The following is an 18,414-nucleotide window of genomic DNA, read 5'->3' as shown; positions in this document are numbered from 1 at the left end:
AGAATGACCTAACCACTACAGAACCAGATCTGTAAACAATCAGGTTTTATCTTATTTTTTTAATTATTATTTTTTTTAAGATTTACTTATTTATTAGGTATACATATTCTGTCTGCATGTATGTCTGCAGGCCAGAAGAGAGCACCAGATCTCATTATGAATGACTGTGAGCCACCATGTGGTTGCTGGGAATTGAACTCAGGGCCTCTGGAAGAGCAGTCAGTGCTCTTAACCTCTGAGCCAGCCCCCAGATTTTATTTTTACAGAAATTAAAATCATAGCACATTTCTCACAGCCTGCCTGAGGAACGGCTAGCCCAGAAGCCCAAACTGACAGGTGTCCTTTGTCCCTTTTCTTAGTTTCAAAGCAAAACCAGGCTAGTACCTCAGAAATGAGCCCCCCAGCATCAAGAAGCTGGCCAAAGTTGAGACCTGACTGAGGAGACAGCTGGTACTGGCAGAAGTTCCAGCAACTCACCTGTCTTTCTAGCTGGGATGTGGGAGCCCCTCACCTCACTCTATAGACTGCTTAGTGCTCTGAAGGGCTCGGGGACAGGCTGGGCCTTGCCAGCCCAGGACCTTACGTTGGCCCTGTTGTAAACACCAGAGTTCAGGTCCAGTCTCCTAAGATCACAGGCACTGGCAGGGCCTACATCAGAGTCAGCCCCAGTGTCCAGGAGGCAGTGCTTCACGTGCTAGGGCACTGTGGCCACAGGTCCAGGAGCAAAGCAGGGCTGGGAAGGGTCAATCACTTCACCTGCCAGGCAAGAGAGGTCCCTGAGTAGTTGATCTGCCCGGCCCAGAGGCAGGACAGTTGGTCATGGGTTCTCAAAGTCTAGGATGTGGAGATTGTAGGACAGCGCAGCATAGAGATGCCTGGTGGTGAGTCGCAGGCAGTACACAGGGCTGCTGAGCGGAGTCGACGTCAGCGGGAAGGCCTGGGAGGGAGGGCAGAGGAATGGGAAGAGTGTCTCAGTTGGGAAATGGGGTACCCCAACTCTGGAGTCCCAGACCCGGTGACACAGGGACATGTACCATAGCTACAACCTTGGCCTCCGATGCAACCCACAGCGGGTCTTGACACAGCAGAGGCATGTGCCAGTTGGGACACTTACATGCAGACAAGCCCTCTGGCGCCGGTCCCACAGCCGCACAACACCATAGTAGGAGGAACCTGTGGCCAGCAGGTGGTTGCCATCTGTCTGCAGGCAGTATAAGGTACTGTCATGGGGCTCTTCCCACTCCATGACACATTTCCTGTCCAGGAAGAGAAAGTGGTACAGACAGGTGCTCTCTCTCCAGCCCAGCTTCCCCAGGGATGGAGACAGGTTAGGGAGGCCTACTGGGCTAGAGTAGTGTGAAGCCTGACTCACTGGCTTCTTTAACGAGCAACCCTAATGGAGAAAGGCTCCTCTGCAGAGGCCTCCCGTGAGCCTCCATGTCCTCATCTACATCCTCCTGGCAGACTATCTGACGTAGGATCCGTGAGAGACGCACACAGGCCTCATGAGGTCTGAGAGAGGAAGAGTTTCCTGCTGATTTGTTGAGGCTCTGAAAAAGGTCTGCCCTTGTCTGTCTCCCAGGCCACACTGAGCAGAGCTGCCTAAGGGTAGGGAGCCTGAACTACTACAGCCTTGCTGATAGGCTCTCTGTGCCTGCGCTGGCCAACCCAGGACTAAAAAGTTCCTGCGCTGGTACAGGCCTTCTGTGCGTTCCATCCATCTAGCACACTCACCGCGCACTTGTGCGGAGGTCCCAGTAGCGAACATAGGTGTCATAACCACAGGACAGCAGTGTAGAAGGGGTCTCATACATGACATCCAACACCCCAGCCCCTGGGGGGAAATCACTGCCCAGATGTGTGATCAGCTGTCCACTAAGGGAGAAAAGAAGGGCATAAAGTGAAAGGTGGTCCACCTTGGCCAGGCACAATCTCTCACCCTGCAAAAGGCATCTGGCCTTGGGGACATAGAGGTCTCCATCACCTGGGAGTGCTGAAGAGAAGATGCCTAGCCACTGAACCTCCAAGTAGCAAACTGCCCAGCCCTCCCCCAGTATCCCAGCTCCTAGCTGAAGGCTCAGTAGGGCAAACACAGCAACCCTCCTCTGCCACACCTGCATGCTGGTTGCCTGCTCCCTCTGGGACTATGAATGGGTCTTGCTGAAGGGGTCAGCCCCCCTCACAAGCACACACTTGGTTACTTTATACTCCTTGATCTGGCAGGTCATGCAGTTCTGAGCTGCCTGAGTCCAGTGCCTTAATTCCTAACTGTAATCTGGGGCTCAAACCTTATTGGGGATAAAGACCACACAAAGGGAGAAAGGGGAGTCCTAGGAGATGTTAAAACAAGTAAACACCTTTGTGTCCAGCGGCAGAAATAGCTGAGAAAGCAGCTTAGTGTGCTGGTCCCTGGTGTTCTCGGTCTCTGGCCCCCGGCCCAGGGCTAGCACGCCTCTGTGATCACAGCCCCCAGCCTGCTGGGCTCCAGCCTGCTCCCCCACCCGTACCCCACCCGGTGGCCGAGACCAGATTACTGAGAAGAACAATTTCTTTGTGACTGTGTAATTCCCTCCGTGACCGCGGCAGTGGGCAGACCTCTCACCCCATGCCAGACCCCTAGCAACCACGTAGGGGGGCCTCTTGGCCCTAGCAACTGCCCCTCAACATCAAGTGCACCAGCTAATCCTTATGGCCGGGAATGGTGGATGTATTGAGTTTCTGCAGAATGTGTGGAGGGAATAAGAAGAGGCACCTTCTGGGCCCAGTGCCTCAGCTTCCTGTCCACGGCTTTCCTTCATGGTATGACAGGAGAAACAAGGCCATGCACACATCACAGGCATGTACAGGTAAAAGGCCTAAAGGACAACTTTGGCCTGAGCAGTGTCCCACAAAGGGCTTGTGGCTGGGCTGCCAGCCATGTGTCTAAATGTAGACTTCAGCTCCAGGTTGTCCCCACCACTCAGACTCTCACTTACCCTACTCCCCTAAAAGGTAGCCATCTTAAAAAGCATTGAAGGAGGAGGCTGGGGCTCTCTCTTTACCTTTTAGCTGTCCACTGTGAGCACCGTGAAGCCCACCAAGGAACCCTACTGCTGTCTACTGAAGGGTTAACTGGCACCTCTGTGCCAGCCACCTTTCCAAGGTTAGTCTTGATATATGCAGTGGCCAAGGGTGGGAGTCTGTCAGGGGCTCCTAGGAGACCAGGAGACATCTCCCCAGGTCCGTGTCTGCTACTGACCACTTGGCCTTGCTTCTAGAGAGACCCTGCCCTTCTAGAGCAGCCATCAACCATGACAGCTTGGGGAGGTGGGAAGGTCCCCTCTCAAAGGGAGACTTGGATTTGTGTACACCAGGTGGGAGCTGTTGTGCCCCTCAGTTCTCTCTTTCCTTTCCAGATTTTGGGGCCCTGCCCACTCCATTAGTGAGGCTGTAAGGAGTGATTGAGGAGCTCTCTCTCCCCTTTAATCTATGGAAGTAATTTCATGTTTGTTTGAAATAGAAGATGAAAGACTGGCTGTAGGGGTGGAGCCCAGGAGAGCCCCCTCTGCCTGCCCACCCTGTCACTGGGATTCTGAGAGAGTCAGAGCTGGGTACCCACTGCTGGCGCTCAGAAGCGAGAGGGGGCACTTTCAGGTTGAGCCACCAGTCTGGATCCTGTCCACTGCCCAAGCAGCCACCAAATACAGAACAGCCCAAGGGACCTGGGGGAGACCCAAAGGCCCAGCCCTTCACCTGCTTGTCCTGGCCTGAGAAGTTTCTGCTTTACTTTCCCTGGGACTCTCAAGTGGCCACACACACTTTAAACCACCAATAAAAAGATAACGATTTCTTTGGCCTTGGAACCTAGGAGCTCTGTTGTATAGCAACACAAGGGTAAGTTCAGAGCATCAACGGACACACCAGGCCCTGGGAAATGGCCTGTCTCTTCTAATAGTAGCCCAGCGGTGCCACAGGAGCCCTGCTGGGGCTTTGATTTGGGAAAACAAACAGAAATGGCACCATGGGCCCTTCAGGTTCCCACCCCAGCCCCAATTGAAGTAGAAAACTGTAGCTTAACTGTTGTGATGGAGAGAGAGACTGGGCCAACAATAGGCCAGACCGGCTTCTGTCTCCTCACCCCTCCTGCGCTGCTTTTCTCGCTGCAAGTGTGTTCTTGTAAAAACGATTAGATTGCAATTTGTATAACGTGGTGACCCCAAATTCAGACATTTCACCCCTTTTCTCTGGAAAGAATGTTAAGAATGCTTCTCAGCCTCTCACTGTAGGGGGCAAAACGGGGTGGTGTGCGGAGAGCCTTGGCTGTCCCACAACTTGTGTGGGAACAGGGCTGACGCTCAGAGCCCCAGGCCAAGACAGAAGCAAGAACTGGGCTTGTCACTATAGAGAGCCAGACAAAAAAAGTCCCTTTCCTTCCAACTCTTGTAGACAAAGCGTAAGCCTCCAGGAGCTGCTGAGGCCGCAGACCTCCACACCCTAGCCTCCTGAGCCTGACTCCAACAATTCTCTCTCCACCCAGGGAAAGACAAAGACAGACGGGGCAGCCTGCAGGGTGAGCCTGATGAATGAGACAGGCTAAGTCGGAGTGCTAAAGGAGGCCTCTAGTACCTGTGCAGGACCATATCCCTGAAGGGTCTCAGAAAAGAAAGCAGGGTCTCCTGAACCTGGCTTACCCTGCTGACCAGCAGGGAGAAAATTCAATAATGTACTGCCACCAGCCACTCTGGCCCAGCTGACACAGGCATTTCCCCTGCCCCTCCAGCGTCTCAACACCATGCCCTACTTCACTTAGTCCACACACTCACCAGAGCATTTTACTAGAGTATTCTGAGGCTTCCAGCTCACAGTGCTGCATGCTGTGGCCCTCACACCTTTCCCAGCTACTTGTAACACTCTGATGTCTGATGTGGCCCTGGAGCACACTTACATTCTGCTGCCCTTGAAGCGTCAGCACGCCTCTCTGCCATGTGCTACCCTGGACAGTAACTGTAGTTTTGAAAAACTCAAGTATGACAAGCAACTTATGTCTCTTCTGTCCAAGGGCAAATGGCCTGTAAGTTAAAGCAGACTCAGGTGTCACTGGCCATCTTCCCCCTTCTCTCCCTCCTGTAACCATTAATCAAGGACCATCTACATGCAAAGGAATTGTGCTTTAGCAGAAACTACAGGGAGATGTGAGCTGCACTATGAAGGAGACATTGTCCACTGAGGGAGAGAAGTCTAAATTTATACTCAGCTAACAAGACAGAGAAAAAAGAATGTTCTAGAGTAAACAGACATTTTGGAGTGAAGGGACTGGGTAATTCTTTCATTAATGATGGGATTGTGACAGGCAATGACAAAGGTAATGAGGTTGACCATCTGATTCGACTAGAGGCTTGGCAGTGTAAGGGGACACATGGCAGTGTCCGATGCCCAGCCCTCAGAGACCTGTGGATGCATAAAATCAGTCCTCTGATTGTGAATAAAGAAGCCAAGCCACTGAGGAAATACCTTCAAGTCGCATACCAGGAAGACAGGATACAGGCTGAGTGGCAACCCCAGCCTGGTGGTATCCTGATAGGAATAGAGACGGCTGTATGGGTCTCATGGTGGCCAAGTAGCTGTTACCTCTGTAGCAGCTCACATAGTTGAGTCCCTGTGTCTGGCAGGCACTACCTACACTGAGTGTTTCACACATGCTGGCTTCTATGCTCCTTACAATAGGCCTGAGGTCTCTCCCTGCTCCCACCCCCATTTTTTATTTTATTTTATTTTATTTTATTTTATTTTATTTTATTTTGAGACAGGGTTTCTCTGTGTAGCCCTGGCTGTCCCAGAACTCACTCTCTAGACCAGGCTGGCCTCAAATTCAAGAGATCCACCTGCCCTCTGCCTCCTGAATATTGGAATTAAAGGCGTGCTATCAAGCCCAGTTTAATTTTGTGTTCTTTTAAGCCTCCAAGTCTGCCATTTTCTCCTGCAACAATGGAGCACCTGTACAGTATCTGTCTTGGTCTCTCACTGTCCTCTGTAGGTGAGTGGGCCCTGCCACTTGTCAAGGGATCTCTGACTTGCCCCTGTGGGAACAGGAGGGCAGATACAAGGTTCATCTTCAGGTCCTCTCTTGTACTTTGCGGGTCTCTCTACCTCAGGTGCCAAAGGGGGTGGTCCTCTAGTAAGAGAATCAAAGGAACACACCTCAAATTTATAAAGGGGGGGGTGTTCTTCCCCAAACATCTCTTGGAAAGGTTGAGCTTATGGAAATCAAGGAATAATTTAAAGGAGTCACTTATCTCCCTCCTGGGGATCAAACTCAAGTTGTCAGGCTCAATGACAAGTACCTTTGCCCACTGAACCACCTGCCCCAGATTTCAAACCCAACAGTGGAGATGTAAGGACGGTGCTGAAACTCACTGTCCCTGCTATGTCAGAGGGAGGGGGCATACAGTGTCTGTCACATGTATATGTGTGAGCATGCATCCCCTCCAGCACCCACCAGAGCACACGTGTTCAGACACAATGGCTCAAAGGCCAGGCAGCCAGGCAGCCCACTTTGTACTGCTAACAAGGCGACGTAATTACAGGAAAGGGCAGCCGGGCAGATAAAAGGATACAAAATTTCAACATCTGTTGCCATAAAGGGATAAGGAGAAGTGAAACGCAAAGTATCAGTTTGGTGTCAGCAGGCAGAAAGCCAATTTCAAAGAGTTCAGGGGGACAGAGGGGACAAGAAAGCAAAAGCAAAGGGGGAAAAAGAATAAGAAATTACAGGGTTCCTTAAAGAAGTAAAGAAAAAAAAGAATGAAAAGGCTGTCAGTAATACTTTCAAAGGAGCAGGCAGGTACTTTCGGGAGGGGCAGTCCCGTAATCATCCTGACTGAAGGCCAGGCCCCTGAGCGGGGCAGGGTAGAGGAAGGCCAGGGGAGACAAAGCCACATCTGGGTGGAATGGGGCATGCATGATGTCCTCAGCACACCAGCCTGTGATGACCACAGCTCCCATCTCCATCCATGAGTCCCTGCCATCTGGGTGTTAGTGAATGCCCTATATTCAGACCCTGTGCTTAGCACAAGACGAAGTTCCATTCCCAACATGCTTGGGGCCGACCAGGTAGCTCAGTACCCTGCGGAAGAGGCCATGGTAACAGATCAGGAAGAGCTTTGTGAGGGGATACTACTAGTGCTGACATAGATTGGACCCAGTCATGGAGTAGCCCTGAGCAAAGCCTAAGTATGTGGGAAACCCATTCTGCCCTTTCCCTGGCTAAGAGACTCAGCAGCTCCAAGACAGAAATGAAAGCAGAACAGAACAGGGATGACCCTGCCCTCAGGGACAGAGAGAGATCTGTGTGTGGATGCACACCTGCAAGGTGGCAGTAGCAGAGGGCTCAGTGCCTTGGGAACAGTGAAGTTACCAAAATCCCTCTACCTGCTTCCCTACTTCACAGTCCCCCGCATGGCTCAGGGCCAATGGCTGGACGCCGGGACACCTTCAGGTCTGGAGTCAGGCTTCTCCACCCTGTAGCTTATATCTGTACCCAATCCCCAGAGTGTTCTGCTCTTAGTGACCAATGCTAGATCCAGCTCAAATGCCCCTTGGTAGAAAATGCAAATCCTGTAACAACAGCAGGCTCATGGTGGTGGAAGATGATGGAGGACCACTCAGACCTACTAGGCCTCCAGTAGCTGGGAAGTGTGTGCCACACAGTCAACACCTGGCACACCCCCCCACCCCCGCTGTTGACTAGCCAAGTGTCTTGTTGACATGCAGAGAGAAAACATAAGGTACACTTGGATTCCTCTAAGCTTCGAGCTAAGGACAAGGAGGGCTTTGGTATAGTTCCTAGAAACCTGATGAGACTCCTTCAGTGGTTGGCTGTCACTGGGAGTTGTTGGCACTTGACGATTGAACATTGGGCCTGAAGATCATCAGCTGTCAGAAACTGGGTCCTGTGCACCTTGGGGCTGAGTGAGGGGCCCCAGGTTCCTCACTGGCAATCCCCTCTCCTTGGGCTTAACTTACAGTGCTGTTCCAACAGAGGAAAGGCCAAAAAGGAGATAGGCCAGGCAAGCTCTAGTCAGTCCTTCCTCACCCCTTCCCTGCTTAGCCCCTGGGTACCCTGAAAAGGATCTCTGGGGTGGGTACCTGAGAGAGGACCATGGCAATAGTTCTAAAGATGGCAGACCCTGTGCCCGGTGGGAAAGCTGCACCTCCTGGGTGTCCCAGCCCCCACGATCACCTGAGGGTAGCCCAGATGCTGAGAGTCACCCCCCCCCCAAATCAGCACACACATAAAAGAAAATTCACGCCATGCTCAGGTTTCGGCAGTGACAGGTTAAAAGCAAAGCAGCCAGCCAGCACTGCATTCCGCCCAGCCAGCGTCCTGCCGGCAATACCACTCCACCTTGCAGATTGCCTGTCAGTCAGGCTTTGGTGTTATTGAAAGATCAAACTTGGTCCTGCCTGTTCATTACCTTAATCCTGTTTTCTACATGGCTTTATTATCTGCTTGGGCTTCTTTAGGAAAGACAGCTCCAAAGTTGTCCTGGCCATCTATTTCCTCCCACCAGGGTACCTCCTCACCCCCTGCCATGCTCAGTTCTCCGACCTGTGTCCTGGATACAGGGCAAATGTTTGCACAAGGTCTGGTTCTTCCCATGGATGACAAGGACAGTCTGGGGCTAGAGAGGAGGCAATGCCATATGATACCTAGGGTGGTCCTGTCACATGTGGAGCCCAGAAGCTGGCCAGAGAACACAGTGACAATAACTCATTTGATTCCAGAGCAACCCAGGGCCTTAGTGGTTTTGTGCCCATTCTTATTTGGGTTCACTTTGAGTTCAGTAAAGTGTCAGTGTTTGGGGTTGATGAGGTCTAGGGATTTCATAGAATGATATTCACAGAACCGGCCCTTTAGAACTCCATCCTGATCCTAAGTCCCCTCCCCTTCAAGGCAACAGAAGGCAGCTCAAAGATCACCCAACCTTGTTTGTTTGTTTGCTTGCTTGTTTTGTTGAGGCGGGGACTCTCTATGTAGCCCTGGCTGTTCTGGAACTCAGAATGTAAACAAGGCTGGCTTCAAACTCACAGAGATCCACCTGCCTCAACCTTCCAGATGGTGGAATTAAAAGGCATGCAACACCACACCCACAGGTCATCTAACTTTGAGATTCTGCTAAGCCATGGTGGTATACCCAGACCCCCTCCCTAAGCGGGGCCCAGGCAGAGGGGATGGTACGTGAGCCCCAACTGCATGACTAACTGAAGCTGACACTGCTGACACAATGCTCATCCGTGACCGCAGTCGCACTGGCAAGACCCTGCCCTGTGCTGTGGCCAGCAGCTTCCTCTCCTGCTACTGGAGGCAGCCACAGGTTTCCTGGGACTTGAGAGGTCAGGTCTCCATGAACTGTTCAGTGCTATGGGAGACAGCAAAGGAAGCAGGTGTTGGCAGTGGGCCTTTCTTCATAGTTATTTAATCATAACTATTCCTGGGAGTTGGGAACAGTGGATTCTTATTTTCAGTCCCCAATGTGCAAAACAAAGTCTAGCGAGGCCCCAAATGAAGCTGGTAAGTGGCAATGTAGTTCTGGTGTGAGAGCCTCAGGCCACACAACCAGGGCTCCCTCAGCTCCCTCTGCTTCCAGCACACAGCCCCAGGAGAGAGGGTTCCTTCTGCCTCAGCCTTAATCTCAAGGGAGAAGGACTGGTGTCCGTTCTACAGAATAAATTCGTGAGAACAAATTCAACAATGTGCCAGATGCCAACAGCCTCAGGACACAAAACCACAGGAGCCCTAGAAGTTTTAGTTTAGCTAGCAACAGGTGATGTGACCACCAAATGAACTGACAAAAGTAAATACACTTTTACGTGCATTGGTGTTTTGCCTGCATGTGTGTTTGTGCACCACATGAATAGCTGGTGTCCTCAGAGGCCAGAAGAGGTGGTCAGATACCTCAGGAACTGAAGTAACAGATGGTTGGGAGCTACCATGTGGTTTCTGGAAATCGAACCTGAGTCCTTTGAAAAAAAGTCAGCCAGTGCTCTTAACTACTGAGTCATCTCTCCAGCCCCACAAAAGTAGATCTAAAATGAGGAAGGTGAGACCCATCTCACATGAGACCACGCTTGGACTGGCCAGTGCTCAGAGGGACTGGTTCAGAGAATTGAAGGTAACAATGGTCCTGAAGCCAGCGTGAGCCCACTGCTTACATTCTTTCCTGTTAACCAAACCCCAGGTCTGCAGCACTAGCACCAATATGTCTAGGAGAGGCTGGCTCCTCTCTCAGGTCTGCAGCACCAGCACCAGTATGTCTAGGAGAGGCTGGCTCTTCTCTCAGGTCAAAGAGGCAAAGCTTAATGGTACCTCCCTTGTCCCTCACCATGGTATGTTTAGGGTGAGACTTTGGACACAGTTTTGACAATTGGATGTAAGGAGAAATCTGCTCTGCGGTACTGGGAAGATGGCCCCGGACAAGTCTTCCTTCTGCTTCTGAATGCTACCTTAGGAGTTGGTAGCACTGTTCTAAATAAGCCTGAATGCAGGAACACAAGCCACCATGACTGGGACGGCAAAGGGAAAGCTAACTGAATGTGGGTCCTCATGGTATGGGGCCATGGCTCTTTGTCATCTCCGATCATAATTCCATTCTTTGGTGTGTTGTTTTTTTGCTTTGTTTTTTGAGACAGGGTTTCTCTGTACCTTTGGAGCCTGTCATGAAACTCACTCTGTAGACCAGCCTGGCCTCAAACTCACAGAAATCTGCTTGCCTCTGCCTTCCGAGTGCTGGGATTAAAGGTGTGTGCCACCACTGCCTGGCCATAATTCCATTCCTAATTGATCTGTTTGAATTTGATTTTCATTACTTAGAACCCAAAGCTACCATTAATAGATGAACTCTGTTTATGAAGAACAACTAAAGAGCTGAAATGGCGGGCCAGGGAAGAAGGCCCTGGAAGGGCAGGAACAGGTCGCAGACACCCAGAGGCCTGTTCTCCAGGAGAGAGGGAGTCGGCTTTCTTCTTGTCCAAGATCAGAGATCCAGGAAGCAAATCTCAGAGTGGGAATTCCAGACCTCAAAGCTGATTAGAAAGCCAGTGTAGTCTGGGGAGATGCTGAGCACCGCCCTGTTCTCAGATGGTCAGCAGTCTTGTGCTGAGAATCACCTAGGGAGACCAGCTGTGGGCACACACTTCAGAAAGACCACCTGTGGCTTCTCCCTTCTTCCCTGGGGGGGGGGGGGGCAGAGCTAGAGCAACAGCGTGAAGACAGGAAAGCCGCAGCCTCCCTCTTGCAGTACAGGCCAGCGGAAGAGTTTCAGGTGTTGCACAGTTGATTACAGGAAAAATCAGTAGTTTAGACTGGATCAAAATTTAAAGTTTGAAGGTTAAAGAAATGCTCAATAATTAAGAACACTGGCTGTTCTTCCAAAGAATCCAGATTCTGTTCCCAGCACCCACATGGCAACTCACAACCATCTGTAACTCCAGTTCCAGGGGATCCAACACCCACTCTGGCCTCTGCAGACAACAAGCACATACATGGTGTCCAGACAAATACATGTAGATAAAACACATACACATAAATATTAAAAATTTGTTCTACAGAAGACATTAAATTAAAAAGGACAAAGAGACAAGGTCCAGATTAGAAGATACTTGCAAATTTGACAATATTTATAACATTTGACAAAGGACTAATGTCTAGACTATATAAAGCTCAAAACTCAATAGTAGAAAAGCAATGTGATGGACCATGGACATGAGCTAGCATTTCGTAAACAGGATATACAGATGGCAGATGAGCATATGAACACATGTTCAACATCAGAGAAATCCAAGTCAAAATCATAGTATCACACTTATTAGAACAGCAAATAAAAACAGTGGCACTAGGAAAACACTGGTCAAGATGTAAAGAAAACCAGATACCTTGTACCCTGGTGGACATGTGGAATGACAAAGATGTGCTGAGAAAAGTCTGGTAAGTAAAAAAACTAAACATGCACTTATTAAAATCATCTAAAATAAAATGTCGCACACCTGTAACCCCAGCACTCGGGAGGCAGAGGCAGGTGGATCTCTGAGTTCGAAGCCAGCCTGGTCTAGAGTTCCAAGACAGGCTCCAAAGCTACACAGAGAAATCCTGTCTCAAAAAAACAAAACAAAACAATCTAAGCAATTGACTTTCTTGGCATTTACCCTAGAGAAATGAAAATGTACACCCACATGAAACTATGCACAGATGGTCCTAGATAGCAGCTTTATTTGCAGTCGTCCAACTGTGAAAACAACGCACATGTCCCTGAATGGGTGCATGTTCTTCAACAGGAGAGAGACTTGGGTATGTCTGCACGTGGACTATATACTCAGTAATCTAAAGGAATGATACTGATATGTATATGTCTGTAGGACATGTAGAATATGCTGAGTTTTCTAAGAAAAAAATCTTTGTTTTTTACTTGTTTGTTTTTTTTTTTTTTTTTTGAGACAATCTCACTGTGTAGCCTTGGCAGGCTTGGAATTCATTATGTAGATCATGCTGGCCTTGCACTCACAAAGATCTACCTGCCTCTGCCTCTCTAGTGCTGGGACTAAAGGTATGTGCCACCATGCCCAACATTAAAAAGCTATTCTTAAAAAGGTAACACACTAGGACCTGGAGAAATGGGTCAGTGGTTAAGAGCACTGGCTGCTCTTCCGGAGGACCCTGGTTCAATTCCCAGCTCCCACATGGCAGCTCACAACTGTCTGTAACTCCAGTTCCAGGGGCTTTGACGCTATCTTCTGGATTCTGCAGGTACTGCATTGCACATGCTGCACAGACATATACACACAGGCAAAACACCCATACACATAAATAATTTTTTTTCAAAAAGCTAACATACAATTCCATTTATATCATATCTTCAAAATAGCAAAATCAGAGGCAAAGAGCATCTAAGTGGTTGTGGGAAGTTAGAGAGGGGTGGCAGGTATGATTAGGAAGGGTGTATGAGGAAGAATCTTTATATTTTGGGGGCAGGGTTTCAAGACAGGGTTTCTCTGTGTAACAGTCCTCGTTGTCCTGGAACTTGTGTTATAGACCTGGCTGGCCTCAAACTCACAGAGATCCGCCTGCCTCTACCTCCTGAGTGCTGGGATTAAAGGGGTGCCTCCACAGCCCGGCAGAGTCTATACCTTGGCTGTGGTAGTAGGTGCACTGGGCAGAAGAACAGCTTATGGGACGCACCAGTGTCAGTTTCCTGCTTTTGCTCTGCTCTGTTATTTAAGATGTTATACAAGCACCCCTCTAGTCTATTTTGTAACTTCCTATGAATATAGAATATTATTTCAAAATAAAAGTTTTTGGTTAAAAAGTAACAAAACCAAGCCAGTAGTGGTGGCATACACCTTTAATCCCAGCACTCAGAAGGCAGGTGGATCAGTTCTGTGAGTTTGAGGCCAGCCTGGTCTACAGAGTGAGTTCCAAAACAGACAAGACTGTACACAGTGAAACCCTGTCTGGGGAGTGGCGGGGGTACCAAAAAAACCATAAACAGAATGGCAGACAATCAATGAGAATGTATTAAGCTTGCCAACTGGAAAACTGTAAAGAAAACCTGGTTGTGTTTTAATTGTTCTATACAACTCTTTTTATAGATTCTATAGGCCACCTTTGAAATTTTTTATATCATAAAAATCCCCCTCCAAGAATAGATTACATAGCCAGGCACTCTTCAGAAGGTATATTAAATCCAAGTAGTTACTATCAATTCTACATAAAATTACCCACCTGGTACAGGTGATCTCCTCAAGCTAACCTCAAATAACTCCCAAGAAAGGCACTGCAGCTGCCTGTGGGTGGCTAGGTGTGGTTCCTGTCCCACCTCCTCCAATGTGGTACTGCAGGGCTAACTGGGGCAGGGGCTGGTGAGCAGCTAGCTCTTGTTTTGTCTCCCAGCTGCCTACCCCTGCCCCCACTGAATGCTCTGTGGGTTTAGGAATCTCTTACCTGTTGAGGTCCCAGATCCTCAGAGGTGAGAAGTGCCCACAACAAGCTGTTCCTGTCACAAAGGAGCTGCAGAACAAAAGGAGAGCTGAGTTAGAGCTGGCTTGTCAGAACCTGTAGCGGAAATGGCTACACATTAGAAATGCAGGGCTCTTTCCCCAGGGATCATGGGGTTAAGCCAGAAAAAGAAACATTGAGAGAGAATGAGGAAGTACCACAGAAGCCTGGGAAAGATAACTTGGTGGGTAGTGGAGAGGGGTGCAACCTCCCAAGGCTGACTAGAGGACCTACAGGTTCAACCACAGATGAGCTTGTTGTTTGGACTGGGACCACATGTCCTCTGACCACAGCAGCAGCAGACCTCTGGAAGTGCAGTTCTGAGCCCAAGGCAGTGAGCTTCTTAAAGATAACGCTGTCTGAGACTTGAGAGCGCAATGCCATAAGGTCTCCTGGGAACATCCTACTGGGACTGACAAGTGATACCGCAATCAGCTGGAGACATTCCACAAGGGTTTAAGAATTGGGAAACCATTTGGGCAGTGGTGGCACAAGCCTTTAATTCTAGTACTCAGGAGGCAGAGGCAGGCGGATCTCTGTGAATTCAAGGCCTGCCTGGTCTACAGAGCTAGGTTCAGGACAGCCAGGACTACACAGAGAAACCCTGTCTGGGGTGAGGGTGGGGGGATGAAGGAAGAAAGAAAGAGAGAAAAGAAACCTCATGTCAATCAGTAAGGTTAAAAACACTGGGGCAGGGATGGGCCAGGTCCCAACATGTCCAGCACAGGGGAAGGAAGCCTGGATACACTAATGATACATTAACCATGTAGGCAAGCAGCCCACTGGCCTACACGGCCCAGCACCTGTACTTTCTGTACCCAACGTGTCAGAAGGAGGTGGAGTGCTACAGAGAAGGTTCTGAAACAGGCAGTGGTTTGGACAGTGCAGCAAGCAAGGAGCTAGCTGCCAGCTGCTGATGAGGTAAATGCCTGGGCAGGCACTGACCACCTGGCTCGTTTACTATCAAAACTATGGACTAGTGCCTACCTGTCATCTCCAAACTGGAACAAGGCCAAATAAGACACACTGGGGCTCTCGAGGCTCAGGCTTCCAAGGCTTCCTCCAGGAATATGATAGCATCCATCCCAACTTCCTCTTAATCTACAGTACAGCCAGCAGTCATTCTACCATAAAGTGGCAGTGCCAGACAGCCTCTCCTGCCATGCCTCATTCCTAGCCTGGGCAGCTGCCACTGGACAGCAAGAAACTAAACTACAGAGTCAGGAGGTGTCACCCTCGCTCGCCTTGCTCCTCCTGCTGCTCTCTCTAGGGTAACCCATTAATAACTGGTAAAGCCAATTACCTTGGCCTGAAAACACAATAGCTACTTGGAAATTATTGGAGCAGGCAATTGGGCTCTCCAGACTTTTGAGGAGTTGGGGCCAGATGAAGGGCGCCAGCACAGACACAGACACAGACATCTCTTAAGGAAGTCTCTCTCTAGACCTCTTGGCCACAGGCCTAAATTAGCCTCAAGGTAAATCAATAGAGAGAGGTTAGGGAGGAGCCTGGAGTTAATCCCTGCCAATCCTGCAGCCCTGACCTCCCAGTAGGTGGGGTAGGGGCAGGGACAAGAGGGGGGCTATGTAGACCCTTCCCAAGGGACTCTTGTCCTCTGCTTGGCCTATTCACTCCTGGTTTTGACCATCTGCCACCAAGAAGAGGGCCTCTCACCTCTTCAGTTGTCTGTTAAAGATACCTGCCTCTAAGTGTTTCTCTCCAGAAGCTGTCCTTCCCCTTTTGCCTAGGTGCTGTGAAGCTAGAATGTCTTTCTGGCCCGTAGGAGGGCCTAAGAAACGCTGAGCTTCAGACTGCAGACACCTGAGCAGCTGGGGAGCATGCCCAGTCCAGGGCTGACCGGGTGTCAAGGAGTCAAGCTAGCTATAGATGTAGTCCCGCACTCCTGGAACTCCTCCCCACTGCTGTGGCCATGCTTTCTGTCTGCCCTCTCCCCAACGCCTATGATCATTAGGAAAAATGATGCTAGTAACAGATGAACCCGGCCAGTCCCAGACAGGGCTGCCAATACTCAGCACCTGCCCCAAACCGTCTAGATAGAATGCTTTGAAAAGAGCGATGTGGTGGGGGTTATGCCTTATTGGCAGCTTAACCCCCACTTTTCTAAGTGCCACACTCCTTGCTCCCAAATGTAAAGCCTGTCCTGCTTGGGGTCAGTCTGATGTCTATGCTGGATTTGCTACATATTTTTCACTATGCCAAGCCTGTTAAAATTCTCATCAATGAAATCAAACACAAGCATCCCTTCCATGGCTCCTCCTAAGAGACTGCCCACATGGACTCCCATGTCTAGTACAGTGCTTAGCCCAAAGGGCACTCAATACAGATCCATAAAACTAACCAGAAAGGGGCCTCCCAGAGTTCAAGGCCAACAGGGTTAGAGAAGCCAATCATGCTTCTTAAAGGAATATTCTCCAAATCATCAAAGCTTCATACCTAAACAGAAACATACGACAATATCCACTGATGGGGGAGTAACAAGTCCATAAGCTAACATCTTTTCTTTTTAGCAACAAAACCCTTGCCAGGAGCTAGCTTAAAATTTCTCAGCCCTTGTTCATACCCTCAACCTGCCATTGATCCTACCTCAGGCAAGTCTGGTATCACATAGGCCATAAAGTCCAAAGTGGACATAAAAGCCATCCAATCAAGAAAGTTAGGGATCCTGCATGCAAGATGAAGAACAGAAGGTTGAGAAAATTCAGGAAAATGGAGGGTAAGAAGGGACATTAATCCTGGAGCTGGAGTTCCATGCAGTTGTAAACTGTCCTATATGAAGGCTGAGAATCAAACCCTGGTCCTCTGCAAAAGCAGCAAGTGCTTACTCACTGAGCCACCTTTCCAGCCCCTTATTTTTGTTTGCTTTGATTTTGAGCGCCCTGGCTGACTGGGAACTCACTATGAAGCTCAGGGTGGCATCATACTTGTTGGGCCTCCTGTTTCTGACTACTAAGTGCTGGGATTACAGTCATACACCACTTGCTGGCTATTGTGCACTTATTAAATAAGGGACTTGAACATGTAATGATTTTGGTACTGATTAGGGGACAAGTACTGGATGCAATTCCTCACAGACACAGGGGAATGACTGTCATTCACTTACTATTTGTTTAGAGACAGGGTCTTCGTATGTGGCCCAGACTAGCCTTGAATTTAGTCCTCTCCCTCCAGCCTCCCAAGCACACAATTACAAGCATACATTACCATACCATTGTAATCTACTGAGTCCCTACTATGTGTAAGGTGCTGAACAAGTATTTTACTAGCATTTCCCACTGACTAGGAAGCTTGGGGAGGTAGTAAAACTTGCCTCTTCTTCACCTGAGCAGCAGGTAGTAGGATTAGAATTGGCCCTCTTAATTCTAAAATCCATTATATCACCCTTCACCCCACAATGCATATGAGCTATGTTTCAAGTTAATTTTGTTTGGTTCCCAGAATGTAGTACAATGTCTGCCTGAAGTCCCCAAAGTTCCTGAATGATTGAGTGAATGAATCAACAAGTTGAACGTGGTTCTAACTGGAGAAGAAGAAAAGCCTGGCCTGGAGACAGGCAGCAGAAGTGGTGTGCTCAGCAGCTGTGGCCCGTGGATGGCCAGAGCCACCCAGCTGGCCTAGGCCCCAGCAGCCTAAGCCTAGGCTGACACACTTTGGCAAGGGAGGCCACCAGAGCTGTCACATCATTCACCAACATGCCCATCAAGTGTATTCAGTTCTCTTCAACCCGCATTGGCATTTTAATTACTGTTGGGTAAACTAATTTGTACAAATGAAGGCCAGGCTACCTAATAGAATATGCAAGCTCTCTGACCTCTGACAGGCACTGACACAAGATACAAAGGAAGCCGAGGAAGGCTTTTTATCTGAGCCTTATTACTCTCTATTACTCCAATTAGTCAGGCTCCAGTGCTCCTAATTGGAGGAAAAATTGCAATTAAATCAATTTTTGATGGGCTGCAAGTGGGTTCCTGAACCGCCCTGCTTGTGAAACACTGATATTATAGCAGCAAAGGTCACAGGCCTCATCGGCACCTGGGCCCCACCCCCTGATTTCCCTTGGCCCCCTCCTTAAATACTTCAAGGAAACCCCTGCCCTTCCACTGGCTTGGCCAGTGAGGATGGGAAGGAGAGAGTCATTAGAACATGTCAGGTCTCATTGCTCTGTTGCCATCTGCTAACCTCCGTACCGACATCATTACAGCATGCAAATCCCACAGCATGAATACAGTGCGAAGGTCATACACATTCACTCAGCTAGGGAAAGCAGGAACAGGAGCTGCAGTGACAGCATTGCATGGACAGGACCAGTGAAGTGGTCACAGGAGGTCAACAGAAGTCAGGAAGGGGAAAGATGGAGGCAGGCTCCAGGT

The 18,414-nt window shown here is 49.4% G+C and overlaps 1 protein-coding gene across 4 annotated transcripts in view; it reads right to left on the bottom strand.

Moving 5' to 3' along the window:
• Positions 1-177: 177 nt before the first annotated feature.
• Positions 178-18,414, bottom strand: part of Fbxw4 (F-box and WD repeat domain containing 4) — an 89,539-nt gene continuing 71,302 nt past the window's right edge. For all 4 annotated transcript variants that reach the window (XM_087907854.1, XM_087907853.1, XM_087907851.1 and 1 more), the window contains 4 exons: positions 13,973-14,038; positions 1,735-1,875; positions 1,115-1,256; positions 178-937 (listed from right to left, as the gene is read on the bottom strand). In XM_087907854.1, the coding sequence (XP_087763980.1) occupies positions 818-937; positions 1,115-1,256; positions 1,735-1,875; positions 13,973-14,038 (469 nt within the window). In that variant the 3' untranslated portion in view covers positions 178-817. The remainder of the gene's footprint in view (positions 938-1,114; positions 1,257-1,734; positions 1,876-13,972; positions 14,039-18,414) is intronic.

This window comes from Myodes glareolus, chromosome 7 (assembly GCF_982192425.1).
Source record: "Myodes glareolus chromosome 7, mMyoGla1.1, whole genome shotgun sequence".
Classification (NCBI taxonomy): Eukaryota; Metazoa; Chordata; class Mammalia; order Rodentia; family Cricetidae; genus Myodes; species Myodes glareolus.
The sequence above is the reverse complement of the archived record's forward strand: the minus strand, read 5'-3'. Positions and strand labels throughout refer to the sequence as shown.